Genomic DNA, 26,686 nt, shown 5'->3' with positions numbered 1-26,686 from the left:
CCCTCCTTCTTCCTCCTCCTCCTCCTCCTCCTCCTCCTCTTCCAAACGATTGCTCAGTAAACTATTGGCGCACGGTATCTCGGGTAACATTGCAATTGGCTTGTGGACTGGCTCTCTGAGCGGAAACAGAGAGTAGTTCTAAACGGTGTTTCATCTAACTGGCTCGATGTCAGAAGCGTCGTCCCTCAAGGATCAGTGCTTGGTCCCATGCTCTTCTTAATTTATGTTAGTGATATCGATGATGGGCTCACTTGCAAAATATCAAAATTTGCTAATGACACAAAAATCGCTAGTAAGGTAACTGCGACACTCGACGAAGAAGCTTTACAATCAGATCTAGATCGACTTGCACGTTGGGCCAATCAATGGCAAATGAAATTTAACGTTTGCAAATGTAAAGTGTTACACATCGGAAACAATAACAATCGCGTTCGGTACGTAATGAATGGCCAACAACTTTCTGCAGTAAGTAAAGAAAAGGATCTTGGAATCACTATATCAAGCGATTAAAGCCCGGTCAGCATTGTTCAGAGGTAGTTAAAACCGCAAACAAATTGGCTGGCTTCATCGCACGAGTCTTTAATAATAAATCGGAAAAAAAGTAATATTAAAACTGTATAATTCGCTTGTTCGACCACATCTAGAGTACTGTATACAGTTTTAGTCTCCCTATTACAGAAAAGACAGAAAAGTTAGAACGGATTCAACGGAGAGTAACAAAAATGATTCCTAGGTTGAGAAATTTATCTTATGAACAAAGGCTTAAAGAAGTAAATTTATTCAACCTATCAAAACGAAGAATGCGAGGCGATCTAATAGAAGTGTTTAAAATGTTTAAAGGATTCAGTGATTTTGATGCGGAAGATTACTTTACAATTGATCGATCAAATAGAACAAGAAGAAATCACAATTTCAAGATAAGTGGTAAAAGATTCTCGACGCACGAAGCCAAACATTTCTTCTTCAGTCGAGTCGTTAATGTTTGGAACTCTCTACCCTGTGATATCGTTGATAGTGCGACGGTTACGGCCTTCAAGAATAGATTAGACAAGTATTTTGAATCCAACCTGCAACTAAGATATTACTCATTATCGTAATAACGTTAAGGGGGGGCGGAACAGCTGGAATGGAAAAATGGGGTCAAGAATACTTTTTTTTTTTTTTTACATATTTTCATAGGAAAACTATCTAAAAAAACATATATGACTATGAGAACAATGGGAGCGCCTGGGAAAACGTTTTAAAGGGACGCGGTGCGCAGACATTTACACGCCCGGGTGGACTTTAAATCTTATGTACAAGGAGTTTCTGCTGTATTTTCTTCACTTAGGCTTGGTGGGATACGCCGATATGGTATAAGAAAAATACAAGAAGAAGAAGAAAAGAGAGCAGAGGAAGGGGAAACATATGGCGCTGGCATAGCGCCTGTGTAGAGATACAGTTATGTATCTTTTTGGTGAGCAGTGTCTTTGAGTTGAGGGAAGGCGCTCATTGCTGGTAAAACAAGACCCCTCAACAATGATTTGACACTGTGAAGACACCCCAGCAGTGAGGACCCTAATACGGTCCGCTAAAAGCGCGAAGAATCATCAACTCATGGGACCCACTGTCAGTCACTGGAGAAATACGCGGTTGACAAAAGAATGCATTTCCTTATTGTAAATACATTATATTGATAACTTTTGACTATTACATATTATATTAGTGTGTAGTATATGTTTGTAGTGCATATATGTAAAAATGAATGTAATCGTGCAATAAATAAATGCAATAACTAACAAAATATGTAATGTGAAAACTTTAAACGCGTTTTTCTCAAAACCACAAAAAATATCTTCAAAAATCAGTTCTGCAAAGAATACTCCATGGAGCTTGATGAAAATCACTACACTTATACATTTTGGGTGTATCTACATTTACAAGTAGCGGTTTTTTGAAATATTGAAAAGAAAATGTTTTTTGAGTTTTTTTTTGGTAAAAAAATGTTACGTAACGATTTACATGAAATTGCGACAGCGATTACTCGCGAACTATACAAAATTTAGCAAAACCGCTACTTGTAAATATTTCTACAACATTCAACTACTACCATGCAAAATTTCGTAACTCTAAAACGAAAACTGTATTTTACGCTGATTTTTAAAGTCTTGACCTTATGAGGTCATGACCTGACCAATTAGCAGGTTCTACCTTTGGGATAGTATCTGAAACATGATTTTAAACATAATAGAGAAGTTTGAGGCAAAAATATTAAAAACTTTTTTTTTTATGAATATTTTTTACCTACCCGTTCCCCCTCCCCTTAAGTTCTTTCGAATACTGGCGTCCTTGTCCGTTTTTATCGCCCGGTTAGTGGTAGCAGTAATGGTAGTTCTTTCCTCTTTCCTACATACTTTCCATGCAGTTTTTCCATGCTGCATGGTTCTTTTTCCTTTCTTGCCAGCTTTGGCTGGAGGGATGGGGGGATGGGGAGGAGCCTTCGCCTTTGCTGTCCTTCATCTTCCACATTTGATTAGATAGTTAGTGTAGCTTGTCACAAACAGCCTCGTAAGGACCAGCAGGTCTGCTGTTGTTTGTTCTTCCTTTGTGTTTCTTTGTTCCTCCTCCTCTCCATCTTTCTTTGTGACTACCAGGGCGCAGCGTTCACCAATGCGTGGAATCACTTCATTGACTTTTATTGAGTTATTTTATTGAGTTATTTGTTTCGTGACGACGGCCTGCACTCAGCTGAGGTCGGCTCTCTCTGTCTCGGGAAGATGTTGAACGAAACTGTTGTCATTTACATAAAACATTTATCGGACTTTTTCCTTTGTATATATGAGGACTGGGGTGCTCATACCTCCAGCGATATTATATATGTAAATGTCCTTAAAGCCTTTGACAAAGGACTACATTATCGACTACTAAATACGGCTTCCAATTGGGTCTGTCACTAATACAGTCCGGAAAGGGCTCATTCTATTATACAGTACACATCAACGACACAGAAGTAGGACTGAAGACCTCCCCATCGAAGTGGGTGAAAAGGCCTGTAAAGTAGCAAACGTCTTTGAAAGTTAAGAAGTTTGTCATGCACCTGGGTACCAGAAATAGTATCCATACATGCAACATACAAGGGAAGACCCTGCAGGTCGTACATGGGGAATCTGAGCTTAAGGCTACAATCAGGAGTGAATTGAAACACACAAAACACAGTCACTCTAAAAAAATGCTTATACTATAATCGGAGTAACGTTGGCTCTGCATAACTCGTTGATAGGACCTCACCTGGAATGCACAGTGCAGTTAAAAGGTTAAAATAGGCGCACCTAGCATCACCAAATGTGGGGTACAAACTTGGCGGAGGGACTGTTTTTTGGGCGCCATTAAAGGTAATGGCTAAAGAATAGCTTAGCCGGATATTTTGTTTTTATTTATTAATGATCCACGAGATATCCTGGAGTTAAATCATAGTATATGCTCATATTTGTATTCATTCATACACACACTGGTAATATTTCTGTGGTGTCTGATTCACTTCTTAGAGTGAAATTCTAGTGTGATAAAAAGTCACAAATTCGTGTCACTAGTAAAAATGAAACTAGTAATTTAAGTTTTGCCACCATGAAATACACGCAAATAGATAAATATGACAGCTCACGAAGTCACAATAAGTGACATCACCTGCTTTGCGCAGTAAAAGTATACTATTTTAGGTGTCTGACACCCGCAATATGGCAGGCTGCTGCTGCCTCGGCCACAGATTATTGCCAGATTGTCGTACTCAGCCGATTATATTTCCCGACTTCCTGCCCCTAAACTGTCTTCTGGGCTCCAATAACGAAACTCATTTATAGTTATCGTTAAAAGAGTAAGATCCTGATGTTTCTTGGCAATAGTTAGGCGTCAGAAACCGTTAAATACTATGCTCTGAGTACGACAATCTGGCAACGGTGGCTATACGTATTTTCATATTATTGTTCTGTTGTTTATTGAATGTTGTGTTCAAGAAAAAGAATAGTCATAATTTTAGTTAGTTTTTGGTTATAAGGATTCTTTACGAAATACAAGTATAACATTACCTTCTTATACTTAGGAAACGTCCTGAATCCTGGATCGGCTATGGTAAAGTTAGGTGCGCCTATTGAATCTCTCGAGGGTACACCGACGCTCAACGGTAATTATACCATTGTTGAGGGTACAGCGTATGAAGAAGGACTCAAATAATTAATTTTCTTTCGTTGGAGAAGAGACGAAAAGGGGAAATCTGATACAGGTCTTAAAGTAACTGAAGAGGTTCACTAACGTAAATCATTCCAAGTGCTTTGAGCTTTAAATTAACGCAAGAACCAGAAATAACGCTCACTCTATACAAGTAAAATGCAGTATAGACATCGGAAGGAGATTTTATTCGCATGCCGAGTTATCTGACATTGCAACAAACTTCCTGCATAAGTAGTTCATTCGAAAACGATCATCTACTGAGTAGTCGCATTGGCCGTTACTTTGTTGCGTCAGGAGTGAACTGGACGGTCCAGCACATACGCACAGGCAGTGCTTTGATCTGTTTCTCGGGTCACTAAAGTGCCTGATGAGCAGACTAAATCACTAAAGTAGGCAGCCTCGATAGAAGATAACAAACTTTTAGGTGCCTGCTCTTCTATGCTTTATCTCCATCCTCCTCCTCCTCCTCCTCCTCCTCCTCCTCCTGTTTCTTTTACCCTTCCTGCTCCTGCTCCTCCTTCCCTTGTGTTATTCCCTCCCCTCCAGAGTTCATGAAATATTTACGCTCATCAATCAGTCCTTCCTCCCGATGGTTCCTTTTCAACTTGCTCCATATTTTTAAGTGTTCTGGATACACAGGAAGAATTCTGTCCCAAAACTATTTTCCTTTTTTATATTTTTTGACCTGTGTTCTGTTCCTTTTTTGTTATTTTTTTCTACCTCTGCCGGTGGTGTTTTTTGTTAGTTCATATATATTTTTTCCCCGTGCATTTGTGGGGTTGGTGGTGTTGGAAATGTTTTTGTGTGAATAACGGGAAATTTAACCAAAAGATCAAAACTTGTTTTGTTGGCTTCATGTCAGTCAGTTTTTGAGAGACTGTTGAGGGAGGAAGAGAACAGTGTGACAACGTGGCGTTATAACTTTTTTTCTTACAGCAAGGGAGTCAGTTCAAGGGCAGTTAAATAAAAAAAAACAATAAAAAAGCGCCAATCGCTGCTCCAATAAAAGCAATCAGAACGAGAGGTCAAAAGAGAGGTCAGTTTCAGGAGAAGTGTCTTGACACTCTTCTCTTGATTGAGGTCATGTCGTGGGCAGGAGGAAATACAGACGAAGGAAGGTTGCTCCAGTTTGCCAGCGGAAGGGATAAAAGAATGGAGATGCTGGTTAACTCTTGCATAAGGGATTTGGACAGTATAGGGGTGAGCAAGAGCAGAAAGTCGTGTGCAACGGGACCGTGGGAGGGAAGGAGGCATGCAATTAGCAAGTTCAGAAGAGCAGTCATCATGAAAATATCGATAGAAGATAGAAAGAGATTCAACACTGCGGCGGAATTTAAGAGGTAGGAGACTATCAGTAAGAGGTGGGGAGTTGATGAGCCGTAGACTCTACTTTGTCCAAGAGAGCTGTGTGTGCGGACCCCCTCACACGTGAGATGCATACTCCATACTCGGCAAATGCTGTGTTAGGGGCGGATATTAAACTTTTTGTGCTGCGTTTGCAAACCGCGTGAGCTAGATAGTATTGTTTTCAGTTGTGTGTTAACAGTTAAATAAAAAAAAAGGAAAAAATGCAGTCCCAGCACATCTCTACCTTGTGAACGTGAAGTTAAATTTAATCTTTTCAGCTCAGATTGTAAAAAAAAAATCGTGGCAATAAACCTTTCACACTTAAACAAGATAAGCTAGCAAGGAAGCCTTTTGTGTCTTAAATGTCTTGTTGGAAAGAAAATTTAAGAATAGACGACAAACGTTTTATAAGAACCAGTAGGTGCTTCATCAATCTTTTATACCCCTATTAATTTCGTAAATTTCCGTAATCAGAGGAAATCAGTTCCGGAAGGTATCTTGCTGCAATTTTAAGACAGATTTGCAAAAGTACAAAATGAAAACGTTGTCTGGAGCTGCTGTTAAAGTAGTCAATTGGAACAGTTGTTTTGTGCTCTTCGTGACCCACCAAGTGAGCGCGACCCCCGCCACACCACTGCACTGATCAGGCGTCTCTCAGGAGGGATAGCGAGGCCCTCAGGGAGACCTCAGGCGAGGATTTAATCTTAAAACGACACCAAACAACACTCCGCAAACCCATTAGATGCATATCTCCTAATGGCCGAGGCTTCGCGAGGACGAGAATTGTCACGATTTCTTTCCTCCTGGTGACCTCTTCAGCAATCCCTTTCTTCCTATTAATATGTTTGTAAATATGAAATAGATGGATAGATATAGATGGATAGATCATATATATAAATTATAGGTAGATAAATCGATACATATTCGTGTATATTGCTTTTGCATTTCGTGAAGTCGACTTCTCTTTCTCTCCAGTTATTCATAGTTCTTAGTATTATTGTTTCATCTCAACCTTTCACAGTAATAATCCTGCCTCTTCCTTAATACACAAGAATGGAAGGAGACTGACTATAATAAGCTGCAATACTTTATTCACTCAATTTTCCGTACCGCCTCTTTTATCACTTTCAACTTATGTCGTCTTTCAATACACGTCGCCAGTGTTTCTATAACCTCAACATTTCCCTCAACAATCCTTTCATCTTTTTACTTACTTACCCATTGTTGCTTCTGACAGAAACGTCTGCATCTCCAATACTCTTTTCACCCCATCAGATATACTTTTATTCTTTCCTCTACAAACTGTTATCCCTTAGAAGAACCTCGCTGCATTCCTGTTTCAAGCACCTCTTTCAGTAGTCCCTCCGTCCTTCCCTTCTTTGTGCGCACCGCTATGCCTTCCCTTCCCTTCACCCTTCAGGACTTACCTAGCACCTCGAGGTGGATGAGTTGCGTGATGGTCGGCTTCGTGTTGATCTGACACTCGTATATTCCCGTGTCGTTGGTGGACGGCGACCTGCAGAAGAAAAGTGACGTTGTTAGTGCTTCAGGCGGGGATTGGGTACTTATGGTTGTACGTGTGTGTGTGTGTGTGTGTGTGTGTGTGTGTGTGTGTGTATGTGTGTATGTGTGTGTGTGTGTGTGTCATTAGTTGAAAACTGTTTCATATCTACTTAATTTTCCTTTTTTTTTTCTCTTTTAAACTACATTCTCTCCTTGTTTTATCTGGCTCATTCTAAGTCCAAGGTCTCTCTCTCTCTCTCTCTCTCTCTCTCTCTCTCTCTCTCTCTCTCTCTCTCTCTCTCTCTCTCTCTCTCTCTCTCTCTCTCTCTCTCTCTCTCTCTCTCTCTCTCTCTCTCTCTCTCTCTCTCTCTCTCTCTCTCTCTCTCTCTCTCTCTCTCTCTCTCTCTCTCTCTCTCTCTCTCTCTCTCTCTCTCTCTCTCTCTCTCTCTCTCTCTCTCTCTCTCTCTCTCTCTCTCTCTCTCTCTCTCTCTCTCTCTCTCTCTCTCTCTCTCTCTCTCTCTCTCTCTCTCTCTCTCTCTCTCTCTCTCTCTCTCTCTCTCTCTCTCTCTCTCTCTCTCTCCTCTCTCTCTCTCTCTCTCTCTCTCCTTCACTCTTAATTTTCTTTATCTCTCTTTCTCTTTTCCCCTTTCCTGTTGCTCCCTCTCACCGCCTTCTTATTATCTCTTTCTTCCCTAACGATCCTTTTTAAAGCCATTATCTCACTCCTCCCTCCTGCTCGCCCCGTCTTTATCTTTTTCTTCCGCTTCACCTCCTGTCTGGTATTATTCTTCCCTCGCTTCCTTTCTTCCCACTTTCTTTTCTCCCGCACTTTCCTCCTTCCATTTTCCGGGATATCTCTTGTCAGCCTTTTTAAGATTGATTTAACTCGCCAAGCGTCCCCCCGAGCCTGCCTCCACGGCCTGCCTCCCCCACTCATGTTTTCACTTTTGTCTCTCTGCTTACAGCCACCTCTCACTGCTCTGCTTCTTCCAGTCTGCGTTCTCTCATCCCCTGTTCCTACTCTTTTGCGTCACCAGGTTATCACTCTACCTTTCCATTCCAGTTTATTATCCTCAGCATGTCTTCCCTATTTCATCTCTCAGTCACTATCCTCACCCTATACCCTTGCTCTACACTTCTTTCCTGGCCAAGCTCTCTCAGCCAGCCTTTCCTCACTCTACTTTTTCCCTCAGTTTGTTTCTCTATCCTGCTCTTCCGAAACTGCATTTTTAAGCCCGTATCCCTCAAGTCATCCAGTACTCAATCTTCCTCAAGCCATCTTCGTGTAATCAGCCATCCCCTGCCTTGTCGAGCTCTTCGTCTGCAGCGAGATCTCCGCCAGCCAACTTCCAATCAGCTTCTCTAATATAGTTTTTCCTTTTTCATCTTCCTTCATATTGACTCCAAGATCCTGCTTCCTCATGCCAGCCTTCTATAGAGAGCCTCCTTGTCATTACCTTCCAAAAATACTACCTTCCTATACGCCCACCTCACTGAGCCTTCCAAAAATACTACCTTCCTATACTCCCACCTCACTGAGCCTTCCAAAAATACTACCTTCCTATACGCCCACCTCACTGAGCCTTCCAAAAATACTACCTTCCTATACTCCCACCTCACTGAGCCTTCCAAAAATACTACCTTCCTATACTCCCACCTCGCTGAGCCTTCCATATCCAGTCTGTCCCCAGCTTGTCTCCCCATGCCAGCCTCGTTTCATTACGTATAATAATTCTTCTCCTCCATTGCAGCATTTTTTTTTTCATCCTGCAATATCTTACCCCAGCCAGATTCTCTCCTTCCCTCTTCTCTTACTTTATTCCCTCCCATGGTTTGTCTGCCCGTGCCAGCCCGCTTCGCCTCACCACTTACTCTCCTACCCAAGCATATAACCTCATTAACCTGCTTTTAGCTCAGCCTTTCCCATCTTACTCTCCAATCAGTTCATCCTCTGCTCCTTCTTCTCATGTTGCCTCCCCGAATCTTCCTTCCCATGCCAGCTTCTTTCCCCTTTCCTTAGTCTTCCACCTTGAGCCGTTTACTCCCATCTCCTTCTCATGCTGCCTCCCCGAACCCAACTTACTCTCCAATCAGTTCATCCTCTGCTCCTTCTTCTCATGTTACCTCCCTGAATCTTCCTTCCCATGCCAGCCTCTTTCCCCTTTCTTTAGTTTCCCATCTTGAGCCGTCTACTCCCATCCCCTTCTTCTCATGTTGCCTCCCCGAATCTTCCTTCCCATGCCAGCTTCTTTCCCCTTTCTTTAGTCTCCCATTCTTGAGCCGTCTACTCCCATCTCACCCTTCTCCACCCTACCTTTCGCCATTCAGTTATTTCCCTGTCTTCTCTCCTCTTTTTGCCAACCTCCTTTGCCTGCCCTACATTCTCCTTTGTTCCTAGCCTATAGCTCCTCCTCCACCTCCTCCTCGGACCATTTTCTCCCAGCTCAGAGTTCCCCCTTAGCATGCCCTTCCTTAGCCTATACCTCCTCCTCCTCCTTGGACCATCTTCCCCCAGCTCAGAATTCCCCCTTAGCATGCTCTTCCTTAGCCACATCTCTTCGTTTCATCCTCACCTGAGCCTGAGGAGCCACTCGTTACTCCCATCGTCGTGGTGGACCTCAAACCTGTCGTCGTTCGTGAAGGTGAAGCGACCCACAGTCAGGACGTGGATGTCGTGATGCCGCACCCATGACACCTGGAAGAGAGCGGGGTAGAGACCTCTAAAGGGGGTATCACACTGGGCAAATTTTCCGTGGATCTTCAGTCAAACCACGATTTCCGCTGGCCTGGTTCTCATATTTGCGTGATTTTCTGACGTGTCCACGATCTTCCAAAGCTACGGTAGATTTCACTGAAGGACGACGGTATTACTCACCATCATCAGCAGCAGCAATAACAAGAAACAAATGAGAACCACGCCAGCGGAAATCGTGGTTTGGCTGAAGACCCACGGAAAATTTGCCCATTGTAATAGATAGCCCTTTAAGTGTGGTAAGACTTGGGTGTTGCAGTGAGAGTTGGGGAAAGGGAAGGGTGTTACTCGGAGGAGGGATAATATAGGCAGTTGGGAGATGGAGAGAGGTGGCATGGGAGAGCAAAATGGTATCGAGGGTGAGAAAAAAAGGAGCAGGGATAATTGAGAGAACAAGATGACATGAAGGGTGGAGGCAAGTGATTATTAAACGGTTGTGGAGAGCGGAGGTTGGCGGGAAGAGCAATACAACATTAAGAGTGAGGGAGAGGGAAGGTCAGTTTGGGGCCAAGATAACGTGAAAAGTGAAGGAGAGAAGAGGGCGATTGTGAAAATGAAGGGGCTATTACACTGGGCAAATTTTCCGTGGATCTTCAGTCAAACCACGATTTCCGCTGGCGTGGTTCTCATATTTCCGTGGTTTTCTGCCGTGTCCACGATCTTCCAAAGCTACGGTAGATTTCACTGAAAGACGACGGTTTTACTCATCATCTTCATCAGCAGTAATAACAACAAACAATTGAGAACCACGTTAGCGGAAATCGTGGTTTGACTGAAGATCCAAGGAAAATATGCCCAGTGTAATATCCCCTGAAGATGGCATCGAGGGTGAGGGAGAGGAAAGTAGGTGGGTTGAAAAAAGGATACAATCGAGAGAGGGAGGAGGTGAGTTGGAAGAGGAAAATGGCAGGGGATTGGAATAGATGGAGAGGGATTTAGGCGAATTTACCCACCGAGCGCTGGCCGAGGTTGTTCACGACGCAGGGGATGAAGGCGGTGGTGCCGGCGTAGGCGTAGACCCTGTGCGGCGTGACGGGGTCGATGTAGGGGGACGTGGCCGAGACGCGACCCGGGAACGACGTCTTGTGGGCTTCGATGGGCGGCGCCGCGTGGGAGAGCTCTTTAGCTATGCCCGACGATCCCTCCGTGGCGTTGTCCTGAAGCCCGCCCTCCACCAGCACCCCTGATGAAGAGAAGGGGTGACGTGGTGAGGGTCAGATGGTTTTGGTGGGGGTAGTGGGGGGGGGAGACTGTGGTAGTGATTGTAGTGGTGGTGGTGGTAGTGGGTGGTAGGGGTGATTGTCGTGGTGGTGGTGGTGGTAGTAGTGGGAGGTGGTAGTGGTGGTGGTGGTAGGGGTGATTGTTGTGGTGGTGGTGGTGATTGTAGCATTGGTAGTGGTGGGAGTGGTTGTAGGGGGTGGTGGTAGTAGTGGGAGGTGGTACTGGTGGTGGTGGTGGTAGTGGGTGGTGATTGTAGTATTGGTGGTGGTGGGAGTGGTTGTAGGGGGTGGTGGTAGTGGTGGTAGTGGGTGGTAGGGGTGATTGTGGTGGTGGTAGTGATTGTAGTAGTGGTGGTGGTGGGAGTAGCTGTAAGTTGTGGTGGTAGTTGTTGGAGGTGGTAGTGGTGGTGGTAGTGGGTGGTAGGGGTGATTGTTGTGGTGGTGGTGATTGTAGTAGTGGTGGTGGTGGGAGTGGCTGTAAGTTGTGGTGGTAGTTGTTGGAGGTGGTAGTGGTGGTGGTAGTAGGTGGTAGGGGTGATTGTTGTGGTGTTGGTGATTATAGTATTGGTGGTGGTGGGAGTGGTTGTAAGGGGTGCTGGTAGTGGTGGTGGTGGCAGTGGGTGGTAGTGGTGATTGTGGTGGTGGTGGTGGTGATTGTAGTATTGGTGGTGGTGGGAGTGGTTGTAAGGGGTGGTGGTAGTAGTGGAAGGTGGTAGTGGTGGTGGTTGTTGTGGGTGGTAGGGGTGATTGTTGTGGTGGTGGTGAGAGTGGTTGTAAGGGTTGGTGGTAGTGGGTGGTAGGGGTGATTATTGTGGTGGCGGTGATTGTAGTATTGGTGGTGGTGGGAGTGGTTGTAGGGGGTGGTGGTTGTAGTGGGAGGTGGTAGTGGTGGTGGTGGTGACTGTAGTATTGGTGGTGGTGGGAGTGGTTATAGGGGGTGGTGGTAGTAGTGGGAGGCGGTTGTGGTGATGGTGGGTGTGGTTGTAGAGGGTGATGGTAGTAGTGGGAGGTGGTAGTGGTGGTGGTGGTAGTGAAGAGGTGAGGCGCTACACTGTCAGGGTACTCTGGTGCGGGGCAGTGTGATGTTTGTTGTGCTGGTGGTGGTTTGGGTGGTGTTTATGGGTACAGAAGTGTTGTTGTTATGGTTTTAGTGGCTATGGATTTAGTCTTGCTCTGGTTGATGGCTGGCAGTGCTGATGGTGGTGCTGGCGCTGGTGAAAGTTAAAATGGTGGTGTTGGTGACTCAGCTGTTGTTGTTTACTGTTTTTGGCACGGCTGTTGCTGCGCCGTAAGTAATTAAGTTATTGAGGAACAAAAAATAAACAAATGTTGCGGCGGCCTAGTCGACCGTAGCCTGGCCCTGCAGCCGCCTGGGTCAACGAACTAGAATTAAAGGTTTGGCAGCCGAACCTTTTTCAGTTTACATATGAATTTATTACGGAAAAGTCGAGGAAGCGCTGTTTAACCCGGTAGCAGCGGGGATCATGTTTCTTAATGGTCCCTCTAAGCGAGAAAAATGAGAAAAATCATCACTCACACAAATCATTTCATAATATATATCAATGCATTTGTGATTAAATTATGTATCATCTGTTTTTTGGGGTTTATATCATGGCACAAGTTTGGCCCGTCGCTGCTACCGGGTTAAATATACAGCCAGGAGGTAGGAATTAAACATGAAGTAATGATATGTTTGAAGTACTGTTGGTAGAAATTAAGAAATGAATAATCCTGACCTCGTAAAATGAATGAGCGTGTGTGGCGGAGTAAATGAACAACCACGTTTTAATTTAGTCGTCGGTGAGGCTGCGGCGCGAATGTATAGATAACCGTCAGGCCTCACGTGCCACGCTTCCACTTACCCGTCAACTTAATCAAGTGCGCATATTCCTCACTTAATTTCCGCCACACCCTTCTCATATATTAGCCTAGTCTCTCTCTCTCTCTCTCTCTCTCTCTCTCTCTCTCTCTCTCTCTCTCTCTCTCTCTCTCTCTCTCATCCGGACACACACACACACACACACACCCTTCTCATATATTAGCCTAGCTCTCTCTCTCTCTCTCTCTCTCTCTCTCTCTCTCTCTCTCTCTCTCTCTCTCTCTCTCTCTCTCTCTCTCTCTCTCTCTCTCTCTCTCTCTCTCTCTCTCATCCGGACACACACACACACACACTTCGTTCCGATAGCCCAGTGATTAAAGCTCTGCGCTACCAGGTTTCACGGCCTCGTAGACGGAGTTTCTTGCCGATGTCAGACCGGAATATCTCCTCTGAAAGGGAGCAATTACCGTCCCCGCTTGAGCAAGGGGGATGGGATGTGTGGTGTGCGAAAGCCCCAGCAGTACTCAGAAATCGACTATGAGCCTTGCTTTAATCAAGAGGGTATTTGCTGGCGAAGATGAGTCAAGCTATTAATCAGGTAATGCTTGGTTGAGAATTACACACACACACACACACACACACACACACACACCAGGAAGCGTCTGCAGGATTTCTCATTAGTCACGAGTTCCTCTTTCCGCCTCGAGGACTGAATGCGTCACAGGTACAAATTCACCTGAGCCTTATATGAGCAGTTGTTGTCAAGGAATATTGTGACAGCTACCTCGATGCAAGATAACTCCTCTGCAATGACTTGGTTATTTAGCGCATAAACATGATCTTGTGACCTCAACCACTGATGTTTTTCAATTTCTGACGTCAGTCTTTCTTCCACTCCTGTTTTTTTGTTTTTTGTTTTTTTGGTACTGACGTGCTTCTCTTCAGCACGCCTTTGGTACACATTTATGATTCTCTCTCTCTCTCTCTCTCTCTCTCTCTCTCTCTCTCTCTCTCTCTCTCTCTCTCTCTCTCTCTCTCTCTCTCTCTCTCTCTCTCTCTCTCTCTCTCTCTCACATATTTATACACACACACACACACACACACACACACACACACACACGACCCGGTAGCTCAGGGATAGAGCGTCTGCCTCACAACCAGAAGTACCGGGGTTCTATTCCCCGGCCGGGGGAAGTTAAGTTGGGTTTATCTTCTTTCACGTGCAGCCCCTGTTCACCTAGCAGTGAGTAGGTACGCGACGTCAGACAAGGAGTTGTGACCTCGTTGTCGCGGTGTGTTGTGTGTGAGTGGTCTCAGTCCTACCCAAAGATCAGAACTATGAGCTCTGTGCTCTTCCGTAGGGGAACGGCTGGCTGTCTCGAGAGAGACCCGCAGCAGACCAAGAGGTGAATTACACACACACACACACACACACACGTCCACCAACATAAACTTTCCAACTTTGTAAGACCCCATTTAACTTGGAGCGATGACCTTCTACGTACATGACCTGACCTTAAGAAACTTGCACTTCGGGGCGCGAGGGATCGACGTGAACCCATCAACGTCTTCACTTTTACGAACATTTTTGCCGCTCCTGAACGACGTCGATTTCCAGCAACGGGAGGCGAAAATGTGTGTGTGTGTGTGTGTGTGTGTGTGTGTGTGTGTGTAATGTTTAACAAATATATATACAGTAGAGAGAGAGAGAGAGAGAGAGAGAGAGAGAGAGAGAGAGAGAGAGAGAGAGAGAGAGAGAGAGAGAGAGAGAGAGAGAGAGAGAGAATTACGTGAAATTTCGTATAAATGAACACAGACCTTACCCCCAAATTGACTGGGCTGCCGTTAATTAAAGCTAAGGCAAACGAGGTCTATCATTAAGTAGACGCCGAATCGCTCTTGGTAAAAGTTGTGCTTGGAGGGTCGGTGGTAAAGTTTTCCCGGAATGAATGGTATAATTTTCATCACGCTGCACGGCGGCAGAGGGGCTCCTAATTACCGTTTTTAACGTAGCAGGGGTGTTTAAGTAGCAGGTGGTGTTATTTACCAGTATTACTTTACTTAACTTGCTCGCCCCATGTTGGGGAACGAGGCCCTTGTATATAGCTAGGAAATCAGAGGGGGAAATGAACTTGAGCTGATGACTTATAATGTTTCAAGCTGAGATTTTGAGTTAAGTAAAGACCAAGAGTGTTTACTAGAGGAAGCGGAATAGTTGTGCAATAATGAATAGGGGATAGATGTCTGGAAGTTTGTTTCGAATTTTCAGATGGATATCTTCACTTTTGAAGGACACCAAGTTCCTTTCGCACTACTAATAAATGAAATAGCCTCAGGGGTGAAGGTCGTTTGACGAACAAGTTGAGTGATGCAAAGTAGTCGTCATATGATTAGATTGAACAGTTTGTTTAAAAAGACTATCACTAACGGACAACAGAGAGTGGGAGACAGCAGTGAGCCCTGCAGAACATCACTATATTTGTTTAGTGGAATGTAGATATCATCCGACTGGAAGGGATTTTATGCAGAACTAGGAGACTTCTTTGGGTTTTCATGTTTAAGTTGCAATATTCCTATAGTTGTAACTACTGGCCTTGCAGTCTCACTTTCTCTACCTGTTTGAAGATTCATAGTTTTATAATCTCTCTCTCTTTATAATCTCTACGCACATCTTTCTGAATATCACGTAACAGCTAAAAAGAGAAACTGTCTCTGTTAGCATTTTCAGCATGTTTTTCTTTCCAAGCCAATTCCACTCTTCCGGCTGGGTTTCTTTTCATTACTTTTTCCTCACGTATATCGTCCGTGACTTAACCGATTTTCTTCCTCATCCCATCTCTTTCCTCTCCGCCGTTATCCTTTTCTCCTCTTCCGCTCCTTCCTCCCGCTTTCCTTTTCATAACTTTTCCCTCACGTGCAGCGGCCGTGACTTTATCTTTTCTTTCTCCATCATCTCTCTTTCCTCCCCGCCGACACACCTTTCCCCTACCACCGCCTTATCATAATCAGGTTTTCGTTTCCCCTCGGTTGTCAACCCTCCTTGCGGATGTTGTTCGGCAGCCGTCCCATATAAACAACCCGAGGAAAGATTGCCTGGGGAGAGAGAGAGAGAGAGAGAGAGAGAGAGAGAGTGAGAGTGAGAGGGAGGGAGGGAGGGAGGGAGGAAGGTTAATGCCACCAATACTGCATTTCGACTTTAGTAAATATCAAATTGAAGGAAGCGGCGGTGGAACTTGTTTTAAATGAATTAATCGCACTGCAGTGGACCGCTAAAGGTGAGAGCTTATTCCATTCTCGCACTGTAACGTTGGTAAAGAAAGATTTGGTGCAGTCTGAATTTACTTGTTTACATTTAAGTTTTGTGCCATAATTTCTCTTTCGCAAAGTGTCATCGATTATAAACCATTTTGATTTGTCTACATTCGTAAAACCATTCAGTATTTTAAAACATCCGATCAATTTTCCTCGGAGGCGACGTTTCTCAAGAGAGAACAAGTTAAGGGTGGAGAGCCTTTCGTCGTCACCTTCTAATTTAGCAATGTCCTTTGCATGGTGGGGAGACCAAAACTGTACCACATATTCCAAGTGGGGCCTGACCAAACTATTTTAATGCGGAAGTATTACATTTTTAATTTTGAATAAAAAGTTTCTTTTAATTTAATGAAGCCCAGCATTCTGTTCGCCTCATTTGCTGCGTCGATTCATTGTTTTGAGAATTTGAGGTTTAACACGATTTTAACACCCAGGTCCTTGACGCATTGAACGTTTTTGAGTTTAACGCCACGCATATCGTAATCGAACCTCTTATTTCTTGTTCCAACTTGAAGGACCTGGCACTTATCTACATTAAAGGGCATCTCCCATCTATCCGACCAAGCTGAAATTTTATGCAAATCTTCTTGGAAGCTTTGCCTGTCTTCGTCAGTGAGAACCGAGCTACCGATCTTTGTGTCGTCTGCAAATTTACTATTGAGATTATTGATTCCAACGTCCACATCGTTGATGTAAATAATGAACAGCACTGGGCCAAGAACCGAGCCCTGAGGGACACCACTAGTGACAGGCGCCCACTCTGAGTTAAATCCGTCGATCACCACTCTTTGCTGTCTGTTGCTCAACCGATTTGTGATCCATTTGTGTACTTTACCGTCAATACCTAGTTGATTTAATTTATAAAGTATATTATGGTGTGGACCTTTATCAAACGCTTTCTGGAAATCAAGATGAACTAGGTCTAGTGACTTGGTTACGTCATAAACTGAGAAGAGATCGTTATAAAAGGTCAGTAGGTTTAATAGGCAGGATCTTTTGTTACAGAAACCATGTTGTGAATCTTTAATTTATGAGTGGCTTTCAAAGTAATTCACAATTTTCTCTAAATAATTATTGTGCTCTCAAGTAGCTTACCTACAACTGAAGTTAAACTAATGGGCCTGTAATTGCTTGGCATTTCTTATCTCCTTTCTTAAAAATCGGTGTTACGTTAGCCTTTTTCCAATCCGAAGGGACGATTCCTTGTCACAAGGACATGTTGAACAAAGTTGTGAGAGAGGAGATTATTTCGCTGTTTCTTTAATTAAGCAATATAGGATATACATTGTCAGGTCCTGGACTTTTATTAGTTTTAAGGGTTTGGAGAGCATTTAGGACTTCATCGGTAGTTATTACCAAGTTAGGGGATGCATGAACGAGATTTACATTGGTACTATTGTCGTCGCTGGTGTTGGTGGTAGTGGTGGGAAGACCGGTAGTGTTAAATACCGAGGAAAAATAGTTGTTTAACAAGTTCGCAACGTGTTGGCTTTCAAATACACCGTCACCGTCACTTCTGATCGCCTTCCTGTTGTTTATATAACTGAAGAAGGACTTCTGATTATTTCTACAGTTTGCTGCAATGTTTTCTTCCTATCTACGCTTTGCCTGACTTAGTAATCTTTTGACTCGCCGCCTGGCATCATGATAAAGTCTAATGTTTTCGGCGTGTTTTGCTCTTGCGTCTTTTGCCTGTAAAACAATTTTCTCTCCTTTACAGAATGTTTAATTTCGCTATTAAACCAAGGTGGACTTTTATAAGTGTTACTTCGCTTCTCGCAAAATGGGACAAATGTGTTATGCTGAGTGAGTAATTGATTTTAAAAATTTAGCCAGGCTTCCTCTACGTTGCAGTCACCTGATAGTTGTATTTCTGTATATTTTTGTTGGATTTCTACGAAACTTGCTCTTTTGAAATTGGGCACCATTACTTTATTTTCAGTCACTGTTGTTTGAGCTCTAATATCGACGCTCACTAATTTATGATCACAAAAACCGAGATGTTCCCCTACATTACTGACTAACTTATCTTTGGTTGCTATAACAAGGTCTAGTGTGTTATTTTGCCGAGTTGGCTCAGTAACCATTTGACTTAAGTAATTATCCTCAAATATTCAATCATTCTATGTGACTCGCCTTCCGTCCCCGACAGTGACGTCACGCCCAGTCAATATGAGGGAGATTAAAGTCTCCTAATATCACTGAGTCGCTGTTATTAAGTGATTGCCGTAAAACGCTGTACATTTGAACATCATCTTCGAGTGATTGACTGGGAGGCCTGTAGGTGACGGATACATTTATATTATTTTTTACAGTACTTACTCGCACGCACAAATGCTCAACTTTACTGTCTTTTGGTGTACTGTCACTGGGTGGCAAATAGCTTTTGATATAAAGGGCGACACCACCGCCTCTACGGTTGACACGATCTTTGTTGAAGAGTCTGTAGCCATCTATGTTGTATTCTGAACTTATATCAATATTTGTGGTGTCAATAAATGTTTCGGTTATAGCAAATGGGTCAAATTTTCTGTTGAAACAAGACATCTCAATTCGTCAAACTTGTTTCTTAGGCTGCGCGCATTGAAACTTAGGACTTTTAGATTATCTTGAGGTTTGGTAATAAAGGTGGTGTTACTTGCGGGTTCACGGTTTAGTGTTGGTTGTGTTGCATGCCGTCTGTTAACAGAGAGAGAGAGAGAGAGAGATAGAGAGAGAGAGAGAGAGAGAGAGAGAGAGAGAGAGAGAGAGAGAGAGAGAGAGAGAGAGAGAGAGAGAGAGAGAGAGAGAGAGAGAGAGAGAGAGAGAGAGAGAGAGAGAGAGAGAGAGAGAGAGAGAGAGAGAGAGAGAGAGAGAGAGAGAGAGAGAGAGAGAGAGAGAGAGGAGGAGAGGAGAAGGAGAATAAGGAGGAGAAGAAAGAGGAGGTGGTGGTTGTGGTGGTGGTGAAGGAGGAGGAAGAGGTGACGGAGGAGGAGAAGATTAAGGAGGAGGAGGAGAAGGAGAATAAGGAGGAGAAGAAAGAGGAGGTGGTGGTAGTGGTGAAGGAGGAGGAAGAGGTGACGGAGGAGAAGATTAAGGAGGAGGAGGAGGAGGAGGAGGAGGAGGAGGAGGAGGAGGAGGAGGAGAAGAAGAAGAAGGAGAAGGAGGAGGAGGAGGAGGTGGTGGTGATGGTAGTGACGGTGAAAAAGTGAAACAGAATTGAAGTGAAAGAGAAAGGTGAAGAAATATTAAAGCAAATAACAGAATTGGCAAAGGGAAGAAAGGAAAGGAACGGACCGGAAAGAATCGAATGAAAAGAAAAGAGGGGAAAGAAGAAGGTAAGGTAAAGAAAAAAGATAAAGAAGATAAGAAATATAAATGACGGGAAAAGAATTACCAAAATGTGCAGAGGAGGAAGAGTCGGTAACAGATAAGAGAAATGATTAAATGATTGCCATGAGACTGACACGAGAGAGAGAGAGAGAGAGAGAGAGAGAGAGAGAGAGAGAGAGAGAGAGAGAGAGAGAGAGAGAGAGAGAGAGAGAGAGAGAGAGAGAGAGAGAGAGAGAGAGAGAGAGAGAGAGAGAGAGAGAGAGAGAGAGAGAGAGAGAGAGAGAGAGAGAGAGACAGAGACAAACAGACAGACAGACAGACAGACAGACAGACAGACACAGACAAACAGACAGACAGACAGAGACAGACAGACAGACACAGACAAATAGACAGACAGACACAGACAAACAGACAGACAGACAGAGACAGACAGACAGACACAGACAGACAAATATACAGAGACAGACAGACATATATGAGAAAAAATTAATAAAGATGTAGGAGACAAGAAGAAAAAACTAGCAGACAGTAAACACATGAAGGGAAGGAGGAAAAAAAAAACATATGCCTGAAGAGCCGAAAACAAGTTGTAAAGTAGGTTATGGATTGCTTATGTGTGTGTGTGTGTGTGTGTGTGTGTGTGTGTGTGTGTGTGTGTGTGTGTGTGTGTGTGTGTGTGTGTGTGTGTGTGTGTGTGTGTGTGTGTGTGTGTGTGTGTGTGTGTGTGTGTGTGTGTGTGTGTGTGTGTGTGTGTGTGTGTGTGTGTGAGAGAGAGAGAGAGAGAGAGAGAGAGAGAGAGAGAGAGAGAGAGAGAGAGATGGTTGCGGCAGACAGACAGCAAATCAAGCACAGACAGACAAACAACAGGCAGGCGGGGAGGCAGACATTTGAAACTTAATATTAGTGAATAAAAGAGAAGCGTATCATAAAGCGATTCTATTTTCATACACACCGAGGCCACAAATCTATTTGTGCGCTATTTCTTTCTTGTATATTTGCTCAGTTTCTCTTGGCTTCACTCTTGTAACGTGAGAGGAACACTGACACTGCCTTGTTTCCAGGGAGGGAAGGAGACGGACATGTGGCCAGCGTTCCTCTTGATGCTGTCTTCACCATTGTGTGTGTGATGGTGGGGTGGGGGGGGGTGTGTGTGTGTGTGTGTGTGTGTGTGTGTGTGTGTGTGTGTGTGTGTGTGTGTGTGTGTGTGTGTGTGTGTGTGTGTGTGTGTGTGTGTGTGTGTGTGTGTGTGTGTGTGGAGCGTGAACACAAGCGCTGTAGTCATCCTCAAGCTATATTTAACATTAGTTAGACCATCTTGATTATGCGGTCATTTCTGGTCATTTTACTGTGAAATGGATATCACAATGTTGGAATCGATACAGAGAAGGAGAAAATTCACACGTTAAGAAACTTGCCATATGAGGAAAGACTTAAACAAATTTGCATTCTCTAGAACAGCAGTTTCCAAAGTGTGGTGCGCGCACCCCTGGGGGTGCATGAGCTGATCACTAGGGGTCCGTAAGGAAAAAAAATAATGTAATGGCGGATTTAATGTTTCATTAATGCCATTGTTTTAAAACTAATGTATGTACGCCTCAGCGGAGTTGTCTGTTCTTTGTTTGAAACTTACCCAGACTCCGAGCACATTCATCCACCCCCCAGGTACATTTTCGTTCGGTTATGATCGCTCAGAGCCTCATACTTTGCGAGCACAAAATTCGTCAAAAATGGACTAAGTTTCAGGAAATCGACAGGACCTTAGTACTGCTCGAATCTTGGCGGGGGTGCGTGGACTCGGTCACAGTCTGGGAGCTGGTGCGTGTCCTGAAAAGTTTGGGAGCCTCTGCTCTAGAAAGGCGAAGAGTGCGAGGAGACTTGATCGAGATTTATAAATGGATGAAGGGTTTTAATAAGGGGAATACTAATAAGGGTACGCGGGTCCCGCATTTACCGCGTTCTGGACGACGCAGGTTCGAATCCCCTCGCTACCACCTGGGTCACCCCCGAGTGCCCTAAGACTACCCACATGCTGTCATGAAGACCACCTACCAACCCGGACTCTAGAAGAAACCGTTCAAGTGAATCAAGAATGAGTTCCCAGGGGCAGAATGAGCAAAGAATAAATAGCGCCACTATAAAAATTGCCTGCGCCATGACGGGCTTCGACCACCACGCCCCTGAAGAAAGCCTACCGGCACTGCAGGCTAACACGCAGAAGAAAAAAAAGCCGGGTACGACACGTAGTAATGGGTTTAAGTTTGATAAATTCAGATTCAACAAGGACATTGCCAAGAATTGGTTTACAAACAGAGTAGTGATCGAGTGGAACAGGCTTGGTAGTCATGTGGTGAGTGTTAATACGATAGACACATTAAAAAAAAAAAGATTAGATAAATTCATGGATGGTGATTTTAGGTGGGGTTAAGTTCACAGGAGCGCCATATGACCAGTGCAGTTGCGGCGCCATGATTTCATAATCCAATCTAATCAGGTTCACAGGAGCTGCCTTGCATAGACCAACTGGACGCCTGCAGACTCCTTATGTTCTTGTATGTGTGTGTGTGTGTGTGTGTGTGTGTGTGTTTGCGGTGGGTGGGTTGATGGCGCGCGAGCACACACACACACACACACACACACACACACACACACACACACACACACACACACACACACACACACACACACACACACACACACACACACACACACACACACACACACACACACACACACACACACAGAGAGAGAGAGAGAGAGAGAGAGAGAGAGAGAGAGAGAGAGAGAGAGAGAGAGAGAGAGAGAGAGAGAGAGAGAGAGAGAGAGAGAGAGAGAGAGAGAGAGAGAGAGAGAGAGAGAGAGAGAGAGAGAGAGAGAGAGAGAGAGAGAGAGAGAGAGAGAGAGAGAGAGAGAGAGAGAGAGAGAGAGAGAGAGAAGAGAGAGAAGGAAACAAATAGGTAAATACAAATAGGTAATTACACACAGCCACAGACACACACAGCCACAGGCACACACAACCACAGGCACACACAGCCACAGACACACACAGCCACAGACACACACCGCTACAGACACACAGACAGTCAGAGCAGCTTGTTGACCGTGCCGAGTAATGAGGGACCCAGCCGGGGGAGCATTCACCATCAGCACACTGGACGCGCGGCCCTTTGCGTCCCTAGCTGGTCCGCATAATGAATGAGAATGATAATCAAAGCACGTCCACTAGTAGTAGCAGTCGTAGTATTACTGATAGTAGTAGTAGTAGTAGTAGTAGTAGTAGTAGTAGATAGTGGAGACACAATAAAAGATTCCTTCTATGAATCACTAGACACAGTTATCAGCCAAATCCCAAGAGAAGATAAGCTAATCCTCCTGGGCGACGTTAATGCCAGAGTGGGAAGGGAACACCACCTTTGGGAGGGTGTTATCGGCGTGCATGGTGTTGGCAACATGAACAGTAATGGAGTAATTGGAGTTCCTCCCAAATTCCTCAGCATCCTAAAAAACTTAGACAATGACATGCAACCTTGTGTAACGATGGGGGGCAGTAAATCTCAACTCTTCAATGTAGAAACTGAAGTAAAAAAAGGCTGCGTACTGGCTCCAGTGATATTTAATATCTACCTCACTGCAGTCACACCTCTGAGCCACCGAGTAATTAATCCACAAGACGGAGTGAGAGTGCAGTTCCGACTGGATGGCGACCTATTCAACCTTAGACGCCTGCAATCTGTAACAAAGACAACAATGGCACACCTCATGGAACAACAATACGCAGACGACTGTGCTCTGGAGGCCCACACGCCAGATGCTCTCCGGCATAGTCTCGCAACTGTCTCATCAATCTATCAAGCAATGGGGCTCAAGGTGAATATCAAGTCTTATCCCAACAAGAAATTGTAGAAGATCCCCAAGTCTTTCATCTGAATGGAGAAATTATCAAACAAGTTGATAGCTTTACTGGAAGTGTTCTCACAAAGAAGCATAATATTGATGAGGATATAGTTGCCCGGGTAAATCATGCCTCAGCATCGTTTGGCCGACTCAGACCAGAGTCTTTCTAAATAGACACTTCAAAATTGAAACAAAAACAGCTGTGTACAGAGCTGTATGCCTGTCCACCCTCCTATATGGCGCAGAATCCTGGACATTTTACCGTCGGCATGTGATTGATGTGAGACAACTTGAAGCAGTCCACATCCCCTGTCTACAACGTATCCTGGGACTTACTTTAAGGCAGAACAAAATAACTCACTCTGATATACTTCTCCGTACAAACCTTCTCAGTAGAGAATCCACAGTGGCAGAAAAACAACTTAGGTGGATCGGACACGTCATCCGCATGCCAGAACATCGTCTTCCTCGCCAAGTTCTCTACGGTCAACTCCCTGAAGTCGTCGTAACCCAGGGGGTCAGAAAAAGAGGTACAAAGACAGCATCAAAACTACCCTTAAGAAATGCAACATACCTCCTGAGCAACTAGAGGTTAATGCCTCTGACAGATCACACTGGCGCTCGCTCTGTAAAGTAGGAGTCAGACAACTCTATATAGAGGACACCCGGAACCAGGCAAGGCAACAACGCAAAGAGTGACGACACAACCGCATAAACAGAGTACCCCCAGCCAACCCCGACCTGACCTGCCAAACATGTGGCAAAGTGTGTGGGTCCAGAATCGGTCCACACAGCCACGCAAGGTGGCACCAACGCCACCAACTTTAACCTCATCCCCATCACAGCGAAATGGAAGTCTTCTTCGATCATCGAAGGCCAGCAATAAGCAAATAAGCAAGTAAGCAAGTAGTAGTAGTAGTAGTTGTAGCAGTAGTAGTTGTAGTAGTAGTAGTAGTGGTAGTAGTAGTAGTAGTAGTAGTAGTAGTAATATTAGGTGTAGGAAGTGTAGCATTATTATTAGTGTTCATGTTGCAATGAAAGTTTCTATTATGATAATAGTATGAGGTGAATAGTCTTCAGATCATCCAATTTTAAAAACCTTTGCCACAAGCAGGTATGTGCCGCGGGGTATCCACACACTTTCTGTGGCGACTGGATTTTTTTCTTCTTCAAATCCACTTGTAACGCTCGTTACCTCTGAAAACTTCACCCAGCTGAATTTTCATGAATCCGTCACGGCTTGCTGTTTTGTGCCAACTCTTTACTTTATTAAGGACCTATAATCTGCCATTTAAACTTTTCTGTAACTTCAAAATAAACACGCTGAAACTTGTGCTGTGCACATGTTCAAAAATATTTCTATCGTTTATTTTTAAGCAACATGACAGCGCGTGTGGCGCGGCGTTACATGCGTTTTGTTTGCCAGCTCCGGCGTGGGAGGCACCGACGCTAATTGTTAGCCAGGTCACTGCCTTATTAGATGAAGATGCCCCTAAGACGCTCAGAAGTGTTATTTCTGGAGCTTAAAACACGGGAAGCAGCTTCTCTCCATTAGGCGGGATAAACACTCCTGATGCGACGGGTAAAACGAGGGGGGGTGGCTGCTGCCAGGCTCTGGTGTGCCCGGCGCGTGTTTGGCTTCATCACGTTTGCTGCGCCGATGGTTCATCAGCCGCCGCCTCATTAGTCACACCGGCAGCCTCGTTTACACGGAAACACGTCTCACTCGGCTCTGCTTCGCCTGAAGGCTAAAACTTTTCAGCGACTGATTTTTTTCTATTTATTTTGTGCTCAGCTCCTGCACGTCTTCGATTAGTCTCTTCGCAACTGATTATGCTGCGTCACTATACAGCGCATCGTCCCTACTCCGCCGGGTCCAAGGCAGCCCCAGCCTTAACATCGGAACACTGAAGGGAAGTGTGTTAGAACTGACCTTTGCTTTTAAGTCTCCAGTATATTGCAGAAGCCATATTGGTCACGGAATTTTTAGCAACTGTTTCGGATCTTTCTAGCGATTTGGATAATCTATGTTGTGTGACTTGACAATGATGTAACACAGCAGGCAAATAAAGCACGAGGAGTCGCGTCCCCGCCTGCTCTGGGTAAGCTACAAGAGCATCACCATCCTTGTGAGTGTCGGCAGCAAAGCGAGGCACGATGACTGGCGGTGCTCATCGCCTCACACAGACTTGGGCGAGGCTATAAAATCATTCTGCGCCTCACTCAACTTTCATTGATGTTTTTAATTTTCATTTCTTTGGACGGATATGTGCTTCATCAAGCGCCACTATTTTTACTTCAAGGCAAAATGTTTAGCCCACAAAGCAGCGTTGTGGGGGTGAGAGAGCGTGTCACGGCTGAGTGCAACGCGGGAAAACCTGTGCACTGGTCCAAGGAATGCAGCAAGGGAACGCTTTTTTTTTTTCTATCGTATTTTTTTCAACTTCGATTCAGCAAAGTGAACATTATTTTCGAGTAAATTATGGAAGCATATTTCCCAAACTCTGTTTTCTTTCCAGTGAGGTTTCGATATTGTTACGTTTGTCAGGAAACTGAACAAAATAGAGAAAAATACAAGAGAGAGAGAGAGAGAGAGAGAGAGAGAGAGAGAGAGAGAGAGAGAGAGAGAGAGAGAGAGAGAGAGAGAGAGAGAGAGAGAGAGAATGTGTGTCATCACCGTAGTCTGATCACGTGCTAGACTCACGATTGCCAGCCATTGCCATTTCGCTTTGGGCTTGGAGCTACATAATCACGGATGTTAGGGCACGGTAGGGACCTCGCCCGACACCCACACACCCGGACACAACGCTGGTCTGACATCCGATACCCTTTCACTGTTGGATGGATTGTCGGCTCAGAGGAAAGGACACTACCTAACAATCTCCACTCCGCCCGGGAATCGAATGCAGGACCTCTTAGGTTTGAAGCGACTACGGCTACTACGACTGCTACTGCACTATGGTGTGTGTGTGTGTGTGTGTGTGTGTGTGTGTGTGTGTGTGTGTGTGTGTGTGTGTGTGTGTGTGTGTGTGTGTGTGTGTGTGTGTGTGTGCGTGCACGCGTGTACATGTATACATACGTCTGAACTAAGAACATAAGAACATAGGGAGACTGCAAGAGGCCGAGTGGCCTACACAGGGCAGCTCCAGGATACCCCCTACTACTCACGGTAGTGGAGTAGTCTGTACGTTTGCGTGTGTGCGTGTGCATGCGTGCGTGCGCGTGCGTGCGTGCGTGCGTGCGTGCGTGTGTGCATGAATGCGTCGGTGCGTACGTGCGCGCGCGCTTTTGAGCTGGTATGCCCAAGGTCTAAAGACCTCTAGATCT

At 44.7% G+C, this 26,686-nt stretch overlaps 1 protein-coding gene and 1 long non-coding RNA gene across 2 annotated transcripts in view; one reads left to right on the top strand and one right to left on the bottom strand.

Moving 5' to 3' along the window:
* The window catches only part of LOC126985120 (zwei Ig domain protein zig-8-like), a 126,510-nt gene that overhangs the window by 36,435 nt on the left and 63,389 nt on the right, over positions 1–26,686 (bottom strand). Inside the window, exons 2-4 of the mRNA XM_050839603.1 lie at positions 10,759–10,988; positions 9,627–9,748; positions 6,978–7,066 (exon numbers count right to left, since the gene is read on the bottom strand). Coding sequence (XP_050695560.1) covers positions 6,978–7,066; positions 9,627–9,748; positions 10,759–10,988 — 441 coding nt within the window. The remainder of the gene's footprint in view (positions 1–6,977; positions 7,067–9,626; positions 9,749–10,758; positions 10,989–26,686) is intronic.
* LOC126985121 (uncharacterized) overlaps positions 1–26,686 on the top strand; it is a 65,854-nt gene that overhangs the window by 36,129 nt on the left and 3,039 nt on the right. The window lies entirely within an intron of this gene.

Source organism: Eriocheir sinensis, chromosome 58 (assembly GCF_024679095.1).
Source record: "Eriocheir sinensis breed Jianghai 21 chromosome 58, ASM2467909v1, whole genome shotgun sequence".
NCBI lineage: Eukaryota > Metazoa > Arthropoda > Malacostraca > Decapoda > Varunidae > Eriocheir > Eriocheir sinensis.
Note: the sequence above shows the minus strand (reverse complement) of the source record. Positions and strands in the feature narration are given on the sequence as shown.